This window comes from Cucumis melo, chromosome 11 (genome assembly GCF_025177605.1).
Source record: "Cucumis melo cultivar AY chromosome 11, USDA_Cmelo_AY_1.0, whole genome shotgun sequence".
In the NCBI taxonomy this organism is placed as follows: Eukaryota; Viridiplantae; Streptophyta; class Magnoliopsida; order Cucurbitales; family Cucurbitaceae; genus Cucumis; species Cucumis melo.
Window position 1 is genome coordinate 28,928,328 of NC_066867.1, and position 12,658 is coordinate 28,940,985.

The window sequence follows — 12,658 nt, forward strand, 5'->3', positions numbered from 1 at the left end:
CTCAAATTCGTGAGATTCTCAAAGAAAAAAAAGATTTCATGAGACCAACAGGTGGTCTATGTTTATAGCAACTTTGAAACAGAACACTTCTGTATTGAGTACTAAACGAGAAAAGAAAAGGGTATATAGATTTACGTGAAATTGTTTGCTACGAAGTGAATGCCTAGAAATGGTTTTGAAATTCTTAAAATTAATTTTTTCGTGTTTAAGATTGCTTAGCGGTGTCTTTAATCACTCAAGTAAAATTTTAGATTTTTAAATGTGATTTTTATATAATTAAAATTAGGTTTGAGTGTTTAAGAACATGTTTTAGAGTGGTTTTAATTATTTCATAACCACTTCCAAACATGACATTAGATACGAAAAAGGACAAGATTTGGTGTTTTCTGGACTCTAAGGAGACATTTGGGTCCTAACTTCGATTGGGTGAAGTGTACTATTATAGCTCACGTAGTATAAACTACAATTAACTATAATAAACTATTATAACCTACAACTTGTAATGATCGCTAACTATAATAACCAACTCAATGTCTCAAGTACTCTTTGGATAACTGAACATTCGAACAAAGTTTGAGAACACTTTGAATTTTATTCAAATGGCATGATAAAACTACTATTGTAGTACAATAGAAACAATAATGAGCAGATACATACCATTTAACTTGAAATATAAAGGCTGCATTGATACATTCAACTTCAAATCAACTTGCTCGAGTAAGACAAATATTCTTCGGTAAGAATGAACAGCAAACTGACTAGAAATCCATTCCACGTATGGATCACCATTGCTTTAATTGAATAATTTGCATTATTTTGCAAAAATCATTAATCTGAAATGTGTTTGTTCTCTGCTAAGATGCTTTCCAACAGTGATTCACAGGCATCTTCAAGCAAGTCCAGAACCTAAATTGACACATTGCATTGTTTCATCAGAAGGAACAAAGTAATGGGCATTGAAGAAGCAAATAAGAGGTAGATTTTTAAGTGGTAAAGAAATTAGACTACAAACTTGATGAACAATGAAAAGATCTTTAGCATTCAAGCAATGAAACTTGGCATTCATAGAATTGATCTTTTAATGAGAATTACAGTCACACTAAATGTGGAAGAAGGGGGAAGGTATTGTAATATTCAGATAGAACCCACTACATTATTCATGGAAAATTCCTCAAAATGACCTAAAATCCAAGAACTTCTATACAGATGATCCTTTTTTAAAAAACTTTTTTCCCCTTTTGGAGGAGTGAAATCATCATTTTACACTTGTATTATTACTAATAACATCAAACACCATAAATTTGATCACATCTCTCTCGATACAACTTCACTTTCGTTAAATGACCACTCGTTTTAGCAAGCATTTTTAGGTTCTTTTCAACCATGCTAAAAAACAAAACAAAAAAGAGCCTGATTGAAAAGAACACCAAAACAAGCAGTCATCTAACAACAATGAAGTTATATCAAGAGAGATATGACCAAATTTTTTGTATTTGATGTTTTGATTACATCAGGGTAAAATGATAATTTCACACTTAAAAAGGTGGGGGAACACGTTTTTAAAGAGTTCATGTCTAGAAAGTTTTTCGTCCTTTCAGCAATTTTCCATTATTCACTTGGGAAGGGCAGTCATATGATACGACTGAACAGAGATAAATCACAGATTGCAGGTGCGTTGCAACTACATTTCTCCAGCAATTGTAGCATAGAGAGTGTTACTCAAAACGTATAAAGAATCAGAATCCCAATCAAAGAGATAATTTCCTATTTTGTTTTCAGCCCACAGTCCCATCATGTTAGGGAGTGATTTTGTAAAGGTCAAAATTAGTTGTCATGTCCAAAAGTACCTCGAAACATGGTTCAAATAAGTCAAAATTAATTTCGAAGGTATGAAAATTGTATTTGAATCTGTAAAATTGTCTTTCGAAATCATTCCTGAACATACACTTCGTATCCAGAATAAACATATTTTAAAGTCTTGTTGAATTACCTTCTCAAAACCTTGCTGCCCACCGTAATAAGGGTCCGGTACTTCGGTTTCGTCATGCTTTTTACAATACGAGCACATTAACTTGACCTGACATTATGGCACCAGCATCTTTATGAAGATCACACGATGAAAATAATGGAAAACCATACGGAAACACAAACACGTCTCATTGAAGATCTTGTACTGACCTTTTTATGTGAATCGGGAGGAAGGCCATTCTTTGTGCACCACCGTTCAAAAGCCCCCAAAATATCCTCTATAGAAACAACAATGAAGACCCAGAAAACGAAATATTAACAAAGTTCAAGCTAATCTGGGATGGTGGGATTATTGTAGTACATAGCACCAGCATACAAATTTTTCCCCATAATACTACTCCTACCTCTGTTTTGCTTGTCCATAGCAAGAATAAGATCAAAATTCACAAAATCAGATGGCTGGATTGGCCTCGAGATGGATGTTATGGCTATCCCACGTCGTCTGGAGGCTGCCCTCATTCTTGGATCGGCCTCATTACCCTTAAAAAAGTAATCAAAATCACTTAGAAGTTAAAACCATAAAGAAACAGTTCTTGCTCCTAAGAAACTATAGAGGTTGTTTAATTGCGGAAGAAACCAAGGACGGAACGTTTTAATCAAATCTACAACAAGAAAAAAGCAACGAGAGATTCTGTTGAGCAAATTCCAATTGAAAACAGATGCAATTACCTCATGATAACCAATGGTACCAGCAGAATCGATAGTGAATTTGGAATCGAGACCCTTCTTCGTCACCAAGTTCCTGAATACTCCTTCAGCAGCTGGGCTTCTACAGATGTTACCTAAGCAAACGAAAAGCACAGAGAAAGGTTTCGTCTCTGTTTCTGAGCTTCTGGAAAGAGAAGAATCGGCCATGGAAGAAGCTACGAATGACGTTGAGAAATGGGTTCGACGAGAACTTCGAGAAAGATTGAATTTCTGAAGATGGGGGTATTTTATAGGTCGAAAAGCAATCAATGGCGAGACATTCAGAGATGAAGCAAAGCAGAGATGACAAAATGGCTTTACAAGATTTGCGTCAACTCTAAGCTGCAAATGCAAAGCCCTCATCACTGCTTTGGATGGAATTCTCAGATTATTGGTTCCTACAGAATCCCCTTAACTCTTCAAACTCCAACTTTTTCTGGGGTCCTTTTCGAGATAATGTTACGTTGGTTTAATTTGTGTAAGAAAATTATGCAAGATTTGATCTTCTTCAACAATTAGATATTATGAATTTAACCTCTTTGCAGTTCAATGAGCAGAATCGATTGATGATAAATTCATATATTTTGTCTATATTTTGAGAGGGAATAAAAAGATAATAGTTTTTTCCTTTAGACACGCTATAAATTTATCTATTTCATGTATCACGCTTTACATCATATAGTTTATCTTATCCTTTCACGTAGACATTTACATTATAAGCTATAACAACTAACAAGGATGAGAGAGCTTAGAAAACGAAAACATCTTTGTTCCCTTGAGAGAAGTGTAAGCTAAAACAGGTCAAACATTGCTGCATCGGTTTCAATGTTTTCGAGATCTCTACGCTTTGTATTCTCCCCAGAATCTACTGGCATTGCACTAGTTGCACCATCGAAAAACTTGGGAAGCTCGGGTGGTGTTGCACAACGTATCAGAGCCCAATTGAGGCCTTCGAAAAATGGGTGCTGCTTAATCTCGACAGCTCCTTTTGTTGAGCCTAATCGGTTTTCGGGCTCCTTTGTCAGCAGGCATCTGATCAGGTCTCTTGCATGAAAACTAACTATGGGGCAATCAGGGAACTTGAGAGTTTGGGATACTATGTTCGTTAATGTGTCCTCGTTTGCTGAACCTTTAAAGGGAGTGCTACCGTAGAGTAGCTCAAACAGGAAAATCCCATATGTCCACCAATCAACAGGACTCCCGTGGCTTTCGCCCTTGACAATCTCAGGAGCGAGGTACTCATGGGTTCCTACAAATGAATTCGACCGCGCACCAGTTGGTTCAACTATAAGCTGTGGTAATAGACTAGCCTGATGATCTGCTTTTGTTCTCCGGGATTTGTATGGAGCAGATAGAACTTTGGGAGTGAAGCATGAAACCTGCCAGGATGGATGGAGGCAGAAAGGGTCAATGCAACTAGATTCATCACAAGGATTCAATGTCCTCTTAGAGGTTTCCACAACTGGAGATGATGATTGAAGCAGCGTTGGGTTAACAGCACATCTAAGGGACAAATCAAAGTCCGTGAGCATTATGTGCCCATCTTCTCGGACCAGGACGTTTTCAGGTTTCAAGTCTCGGTATACAACTCCTAGCATGTGTAAGTACTCCAGTGCAAGAAGAACTTCGGCAACATAAAACCTAGAAATAACAGATTCAGCAAAGTCCAAGTTGGATCAGAAAGACATAAACCAAACTTAGTGCTTGATAACAAAAGATGCAATGTTCTATCAACGAGTCAGACTAAGTATGACGGAAAGAAGAGAAAAACGTTATCGAACAAAATGTTTTGAGACTACATTCAAACAGAAAATACATGAGAGCGTGCTTTTAATCTATCTAATCATCTAAACTCAAAGTTCATTTACTATTCTAACACCCATCCACATATGGTGAAAGCCTGTCTATTCTTTTTATTCTCTACTTCCCAATATACAAGAAACATACACTCTCACATATGCATGAACTAAAGGATCAGAAATCATGAGATTAGAATTTAGATTGGCAGAACTAATGCATACTATCATTGTGAGAAAACAAATGTGTAATCATACTGAAGCACTTAATCTAACCTGACTGCACGCTCAGAGAAATTCTTGCAGGGTTGCTTCTGACGCAGTACATGGAGATCTCCACCGGGACAGTAGTCCATGACCAAGCATGAGTGCTTATCCGTCTCAAAATACGCATATAATGTGGGGAGAAATGGATGGTCGAGCATTTGCAGTATCTCTCTCTCAGTTTGTGCTCGAAGAATTTTTTTTCTGCTTTCCAAGAACTCCTTATCCATCACTTTCAAAGCAAAAAGACAGCTTGAATCACAAAGCTCAGAGAGATACACAGTCCCAATATCCCCAAGACCAAGTCTCCTAAGCAACTTGAAGTTTCTCGAACCTAGGCATTTATGTTGATCCTGAAGGTTGTGGATAGCTTCCCATTTCAAGTCCCTTGACATGTGAGGCCTAACTCCACTACGACTCGATCCACTGAGAATACTTTCCCCACTGATGCTTGGGCTACTACTACATTCACCAACACTACTTTTAGAGCTCTGAGAGAACATCCCTTTCTCTCTTGATCTGGATCTCTCATCAGATGCCATAATAGTTGGTCTATTCCTGTTAAAGCAGTTGAGAGATGTACCAGGTCTACTAGATTCTGTGTTTACCACATTTCCACTTACTTCAACACCTAAAGTTATGTTACATGAGACAGAAGAACCTATATCTTCTTCTTTAATCTCATGAAGTTGTGCATTTTCTGGCATCTGGTTCTCAGACTTTTCTGCTATGGTATCCAAATTAGTGTCGGTCGTTATTGTGCAGACATCAAACATACTAGGAGAGGAATTTGGTTCAAGTTTTGCTTTCTTCTTGACAAAATTCTTGGTCCTGAAAATAGGTTTGATGAAACGTGTATTACTGAAAGCTGTTTTGTTCGGCCTGACAGCAGATCCAGAGCTTGATAGAGAAGATAAACAACTTACTGTACCTTTCTCCTTCTCTGGCACTGAATTTTTTGTCAAATCTTCATTTGAGGAAATGGCCATGCTGTTCGCAGCCAGATCCTTCTCAACAGAAGGAGTAAAGGAAGGAGATTTAAGTTTTCCCACCTCACCAGGTGGCTCTACACTTGTCACCTCAGTAGCTGTATTAACTACAAAATCCTTTGACATCAATCTATCCACACTCGCCTCTTCTGATACCCCAGTATTCTTGAAAGAAGAAGATTCGGCTCCTTGGTTTGGTATATCAGCCTCCTTTTTATGCAACAATTCAGGCATCTTATTTTGAAAAGTTGACATAAGTCTTTCTGAAACAATGGAAATTTCTACCAAATTTGCTTTACTTTCATTTACAGGCACACCAAATCCATTGGCCTCAACCACCACAGCCCGATACAATCTTTTGATAGTTCCAGCTTCAGAGATTCTGGGTGAAGCTACAGACCTTGTTAACCTCTTTGAAGCAGCCATTTCTGCAGCCTGGGAAATACATAAGCCCCTCAAAGCCTGCTTTAAACTCGCGGACTCAGAAATTCCAATCCCTGCCATGTGAGACGGACCTACTCTAACTGGTCTTTTCATTGCACTCTTTCGTAAAGCATCTTTATCAACTTCCCGTTGCTGGCCTGACCTCCGTAAGGATCTGATATCAATTGCTTGAAACAAACGATTAATGTCATCCTCTATAGAAAACTTTTTTCCTAAATCTAGCCCGTAACTCGTCCCAGCTTTCTCAGAATCAAATTCCTCTGTTGACTCAACAATTTCAGAAGTACTGGCTAATGTAGTCATCTTTTAGGGTAGAACGATAGAGAGGAAAAGAGAAGATGTGGCCTTGGCTAGAACTGCTAACCCATTTCTAAGGAATCATTTCTAAGATAAAATGCGGATATCAAAAGCTGTACCAGACGTCCTCTGAAGCTCCCTTCAACCATACTCACTTGCTGAGTTGAACCCACAAGCAATCTTCCAAGAACTTCAAAACGAAACATCAAATTCCTGCCAGGATTCCAGTTCATGTCAGTAAACCATTGATTATCCTGATGAAGGAATCACACTTTGGATCCGTAATAATTGGAAGAAACACTGCATCAAAAAGAAAAAAAAAATCTGTAAGAAACCAACAAAACAAGTATATGAACACCAATTACTATTTCTCTTGAAACGGTGACTTTAATACCAGCCAAGACCATAAACTGAGACTTGAAGAAAGAGTCACAAGTGATCCTTTCCTTGGATACACATTCGAGGTTTACACTTGAAAGATACATCAACTGTGAACTTCATGTCATCCATCAAATTTTCCAAACTAATACTTAAAAAATGTAAATGAACAAGAGGAAATACTCGAAACAAACACAAAACGGAAGGCCAAAAGGGGATTCATCAATCAGCAGTCAGCACCTCCAAACAATATGATACAAATATTTATATACAAAACACCCGTAACAGCAACATTAAGAAATCCCACAATCTCAAACAAACTTGTGAAATTCCATGTAACACAATAAATGTATAAAAACCACGATTCTCAGAAAGAGGGTGGAAAATCCAAATAATTACCCGAAATTTCCAGTGAAACGATGAAAGAAGAACGACCCAGTAGAGAGGTTGAAGGTCGAGATGATCGGAGCGTCTGAAACCAGTGGTTAGAAGATGGGTAAGAAAGGAATTGGAAAATGGAAAGGGAGAGAGAGTGGATTGGGAAGAAAAAAAAGAAGAAGAAGGGGTTTTAGCGTTGGGGAAGTGAATGAGGAAAGAGAGGGAAAAGGAACAGTAGATAAAGGAAATCACGAGGAATTTGAGAGACAACCACGCCAAAGCCAAAACCAAAGTGAAAGAAGCTACAAAACAAGAGCCTAACGCTATGACTAAGGACTCGACTTCAGGTCTCTGCTTTTCTATTCCCTTTTCGGAGCTCCAAAAATGGCAGAAGAGAGAGAAAACTCGCGGGTTGAATCCGCGGATTTGGGTTTTTCTAACAGTAGAAGAAAAGAAAAGAAAAGAGAAGAGAAGAGAAGAGGCGAAGGAAAGGAAGGCTTTTTGCTTGCCACGTGGGGTCCACCCTAAATTCTTTTTTGGATTTCGTATTTATATTTTTCTTTTCTTTTCTTTTCTTTTCTTTTCTTTTTTGTAATTTTGTACGATATTATTTTATTTATTTATGAATATTCTTTTTTATTCGAAAAAAATAGGGGATTGAATAAATAAATATGATTGTAAATTCATTGACAACAAAAGCAATGATATTGGTTGGTGGTTTTCGGCCTTCGGCGTCCAAATAATTTATTAGAAGAAAAATTAGTCAAAAGACATCTGTTTCTAAACACACGTCGCTTCCATACTTTTGAATCAATGGCCTTCAAATGTAAAATTTATGAGATATAATTTTGAAAATCTTAGACTAGTTTAGTCTTACTATAAATAACCATTGTTTAGGATGATCTTATCAAATTATAAAAAACATTTGGGTGCTTAGAGAGTTTGAATATTTAATTATTATACAATAAAAGCAATTGGGAGAGTTCGTGCAAATAAGGAAGTGAAAAAAGTGAGTTAATGTGAATAATGAATATTGAGTAAATCTATTTGATTACGATGAAAATGGTAGGTGAATTTTTTTTGACTCACCTAACCAAATTTAAATTGATTGTCAAATGCTTCCTAAAGATTAAATTTTTTAGGTCATGTTTGGTAGTTGTTTCGTTTTTTGTTTTTGTTTTGGAAATTAAGTCTATTTCATTTTCATGTCATTACATTCTTAGTCGAATTCTAAAAATAAATATAGGTTTTTTAAGCTATTTCTTTAGTTTTCAAATTTTGACTTAGTTTTTTAAGCTATTGATAGAATGTTGAATCGTTGATAACAAACAAATAAAAATTGAGATGAAAGTAATGTTTATAGACTTAATTTTTAAAAAGTAAAATGATCACCAAAGGTAGCTTTAGTTTTTGATTATTTGTTTTAAAAATTAAGTCTGTATAATCTACTTTTATATCTATATTTTTTTATTTTTTTTCTCTCTTTTTGGTTAATAGTTTAAAAAATTCATCTCTGTTTTTTTAAATTTGGTTTTAAATTCAACCATTCCACTTCTCAATAAATGTAAATCATGATTAAAAAATTAAAAAAAAAAACTTTAATTTTCAATAACAGAACAAAATTATTACCAAATTGAGCAATTTTCTTCAAATTATAGAAATCAAATTTATAACGTAACTTGATTAATTTTGAGATAAATAGAGTCTCATTCATTCACCTTAAACGTTGAAAGTTGTTCGAAAAAACTAAAATAAGCGGAGTTCAACTTCTATAGTATTTGTATTATTGACTTGGAAGTCAAATACTCTATCCACTGCATAATCTTTAAGATAAAGAAAGAGGAGTGAAATGGCTCCCCTAAAAAGGTTAGTTTTAAAAACTTAGGCCAAATAAAACTCAAATCCACCCCACATAATTTCTCACCTACACACCCCTTCGTATCAAATACAATTTCAATCAATGTTAAGTTTAAAATATCTAAAAATGTATACTCTCCTCTGACGGAATTAAATGAACGTAAAAATTTACCATTTAAAAAGTAATTTCTAATTTTAATATGGTGTTTGCAGATTAAAATTTATGTTTTCATTGAAGTTTTATCAACTTTTTTATCGTCGAAGTTATGCTAGTTAACTCAATCGAAAAAAATTTACTTAAATAAAAAATATCCAATAAATACAAAATTGAAAATGTCACTGACTCACTTGACACGAATTTAAAATTGAGGTATTAGAAATGGACTTGAAAATTAAAAGAAATAAACTTATAATTTAATCTTTTATTTTTAATTTAATAGGAAATGATATTCATATGAGTTAAAATTAGGACAATATTAAGGTTATTTGTACTTAGTTAGAAAGTCTTTTATAAATACGTCAGCTACTGTGTTAAGGTATAAATTAAAAGGGTTTTAAATAGGAGGATAATACTTAGGTGCATTTTCAATATTGTTCATTTTTTAACACGCTTTCTCGTTGTTCACATAAAATAAATATTATAATATTCTAAAGAAATGAGACATTTGGAACAACAACGATAATAAATACTATTTCAAAATTTTCCTTTTCTTACAGTAATCCAACTACATTTTACTACGATAAACACTTAAAAGCTCTAAGTTAGCTACAATTTTTACTATTTCAAAATTTTCCATTTGCCACTAGTATTTACTATGTGCTATATTTTTTACTATTTTATATTTATCATTTTTTCTCTTCTACGGTATTTACCTTTTTTTTCTCAAATTATTAGTTTACATTTCAAACACATAAGATTACAGCTCAAACTAAGATATTGTAATTAATTTAAAAACATTGGTAATAAATTAATGTGAGATAAAAGAAAAGTATGGTGAGCTTAAATATGTAGATGATTGGAAGTGTGAGTTACTTTGAGATTTAAGATTTTCTATAGCATTAAAACTAAATGTCTAGATTTTGAATACCAATGCTTAAACTTAAGTGGCATGTTTGTTCTTTTAAATAAATAAAGGTATAAGAAAATTATCTTTTTAAAGATAATAATATTTTCATATAACGAAACACAAAATGAAAATTCGAATTTTTGTTTTCGAGGAAGATTATTAACAAGTTAAATAACTCTTTTTAATATTTTAAATAAATCTAAAAATATTAATATAGTAAAAAAATTGTTAAATAAAATCTTGTAATGCAATTTTATATCACGGCATATGCTTGGTTTAAATTGAGTTTTTTGACTTGTCAAAAAAAAAAAAGGAAAAAAAGTTATTGATGGTTTAGAAAATTGTATAGTTGAAATTATCATCGGTTGACCTAACGATAAATAAAGGACTTTGATAAAAAGTTTGAGGAAATTAGTTCAACTTACCAATGCTACCTTGCCTATAATTTAATAACTTACAAATTGTAAAGTGTTTGTATGGTTAAGAAGATTGTTCTATGAGACAGATTATATTAGTTGATATATGCTAGTTGATACAAACGATTACGTATATAAAAAATTTTGTTTAAAAAGGGTGCATTCTGACAAATTTTATCAATTAGATATTTACTTATCATTTTTAAACGGTTGAATCTTTTTGGGATTGCCAGAAGCAAGTTATAAAAAAAAAATATGATAGAGTAAGAGTATAAAGAAAAAATAACATTCGATTGTATAAAATATCTTTTAGTTAAAACATCAGTAGGAATATTATTACGTATGACTATTTAATCTAAAGTGAATAATATCGTGCTATTGTAGAGATTTGTGAGGAGCTTTCTCTTCAGGCATTTTGATCTCACTAGTAAATAACAATGAGAATGTAAACTTTTAAATATTTAAAGTGATTTTATTACGCACGGTTCTAACATTAGGAGAGTAACAACTTGTTTTATAGTCGTAAAAGTCATATTTGAATTTCCATACCTTTGTTAAATATAAAATATATTCAAAACTTTATTTTTGTTCATTTATAAGACATATTTATAACTTTTATTCTATGGTGAATGAAAACTAAATTGATGAGCATCCTTATGCTAAAAACACGTGTATCTAAAGTTTAAGTTTTCACTTTGCATCTGTAATACTGTATCCTGAAAACAAATCAAGAAAACTAATATCACAATCGATAAACAATCATATTTATTTTCAAATTATCTTTGTCTTTTCAATTTTTAGGTACTTATCTCGTGAACTAATTTTTTTCGTATTTATTTAAAAGCAGGTTTGAACTCTAAACTAAATTTAAAACAACAATGTCACCATTTTAAACACTATTTTCTTCTTTTCAATTTTTTCAAAATGTATTTAATAAATTGACAAGACTATATATGTGAAAGTATATTCTTGTAAGATATATTATCATAAAAAAAATTCAAATTAAATCTAACATTAAAAGCATAAACATAATGACTACATGACTTACCTAATAATTTTTAGTAGAATACTAAAATAAGATTAATCATTAATAGAGGTTGAATTTAGGTATATTTTGAGAAAAACCCAAAGGGAAAGTTAATAGTATTATTCATGATTGGGTTTGAACTTTTTGTGGTTGGTCACATGGTGAGGATTACTAAATTTTGTTCCAAATATTAAAATAGTGATTTATGTGTAATTATTTCATCCATCATTAAAAGTCTCCATGCTTTGCTTCTCCATCTAAATCTCACTTTAATTTAGATTTTAGAAAAATATCAGTTTACACTTTCAACAATGAATTCTATTTATCGAAATAGGCTTAAAATTAATAACTATATCAATTTAATCCCAAAATTTTAGAATTATATCAATTTAAACTCTTAAATTTTTAGAATTGTATTAATTTAATTAGTCCCAAAAGGTCCTGATTAATACAACTGTTGGTTTGAAATTTAAATGGATACAATTCTAAAATTCATGACTTAAATTTATACAATCTCATAGTTTAGTGATATAAATTAATATTTGCTTTTATATTTTCGTATGTCATTTTTTTATAACTTTTGCATCGTTTAAAATATTTTCATTTTTAATTTGTCCCATCTTTTTTAACCTTAACTATATAGAAGAAATATACTAATACAAAATTTTTTTTTTTTTAAAATTGCCTAGGTAATTAAAAGTTACATGATCAAAGGTTAGACTTGCTTTAATTGGTAAATAAACATAAGTATGATCATAACAAATTAGGGGTTTATATGATTGGACCATTTGAATTATTTTTAAATTGGTTTTAACTTTCTCTTAATTTTTTAATCAAAATTATTTGACAAAAACAAATTTTATTTCTATTTGTCCGAAATTTAACTTGAATAATTAGAACTAACATAACAAATTATTATAAATATTAGATAAATAAATGTTCATTATTCATTAAGCTGAGTGTCCATATAAGCATTTGTCGCTCTTTCTCATCCAAGTCCTATGTTATCGTTATGTGTTTTGAAAATGTC

The 12,658-nt window shown here is 32.6% G+C and overlaps 2 protein-coding genes across 3 annotated transcripts; both read right to left on the reverse strand.

Annotated features, from left to right (window-relative positions):
- Window positions 1–572: 572 nt before the first annotated feature.
- Window positions 573–3,191, reverse strand: LOC103497959 (uncharacterized). The gene is made up of 5 exons (XM_008460382.3): window positions 2,698–3,191; window positions 2,373–2,508; window positions 2,179–2,246; window positions 1,991–2,077; window positions 573–906 (listed from the first exon to the last, which is right to left on the reverse strand). Exons 1-5 carry the CDS (start codon window positions 3,076–3,078, stop codon window positions 829–831), a joined length of 750 nt encoding a protein of 249 aa, XP_008458604.1. The 5' UTR covers window positions 3,079–3,191; the 3' UTR covers window positions 573–828.
- A 132-nt stretch (window positions 3,192–3,323) lies between these two features.
- On the reverse strand, window positions 3,324–7,719 carry LOC103497957 (serine/threonine-protein kinase KIPK2-like). Of its 2 annotated transcripts, none has more exons than XM_051091807.1 (3): window positions 7,283–7,719; window positions 4,788–6,718; window positions 3,324–4,356 (listed from the first exon to the last, which is right to left on the reverse strand). In XM_051091807.1, the coding sequence occupies exons 2-3, from the start codon at window positions 6,509–6,511 to the stop codon at window positions 3,507–3,509; spliced, it is 2,574 nt and encodes an 857-aa protein (XP_050947764.1). In that variant the 5' UTR covers window positions 6,512–6,718; window positions 7,283–7,719; the 3' UTR covers window positions 3,324–3,506. The 2 variants fall into 2 exon arrangements, with proteins under 2 accessions (XP_050947764.1, XP_008458603.3); XM_008460381.3 differs by having other exon boundaries at window positions 4,788–6,805.
- Window positions 7,720–12,658: the final 4,939 nt, after the last annotated feature.

Coding starts and splice junctions, on each gene's coding strand:
- LOC103497959 (XM_008460382.3), bottom strand. CDS start 3,078: ATGAGGGCTTTGCATTTGCAGCTTAGAGTTGACGCAAATCTTGTAAAG. Junction 2,078..2,178: donor CTCCCGATTCACATAAAAAG/GTCAGTACAAGA, acceptor CCATAATGTCAG/GTCAAGTTAATGTGCTCGTA. Junction 907..1,990: donor GGCAGCAAGGTTTTGAGAAG/GTAATTCAACAA, acceptor GTGTCAATTTAG/GTTCTGGACTTGCTTGAAGA.
- LOC103497957 (XM_051091807.1), bottom strand. CDS start 6,511: ATGACTACATTAGCCAGTACTTCTGAAATTGTTGAGTCAACAGAGGAA. Junction 4,357..4,787: donor TTCTCTGAGCGTGCAGTCAG/GTTAGATTAAGT, acceptor TGTTATTTCTAG/GTTTTATGTTGCCGAAGTTC.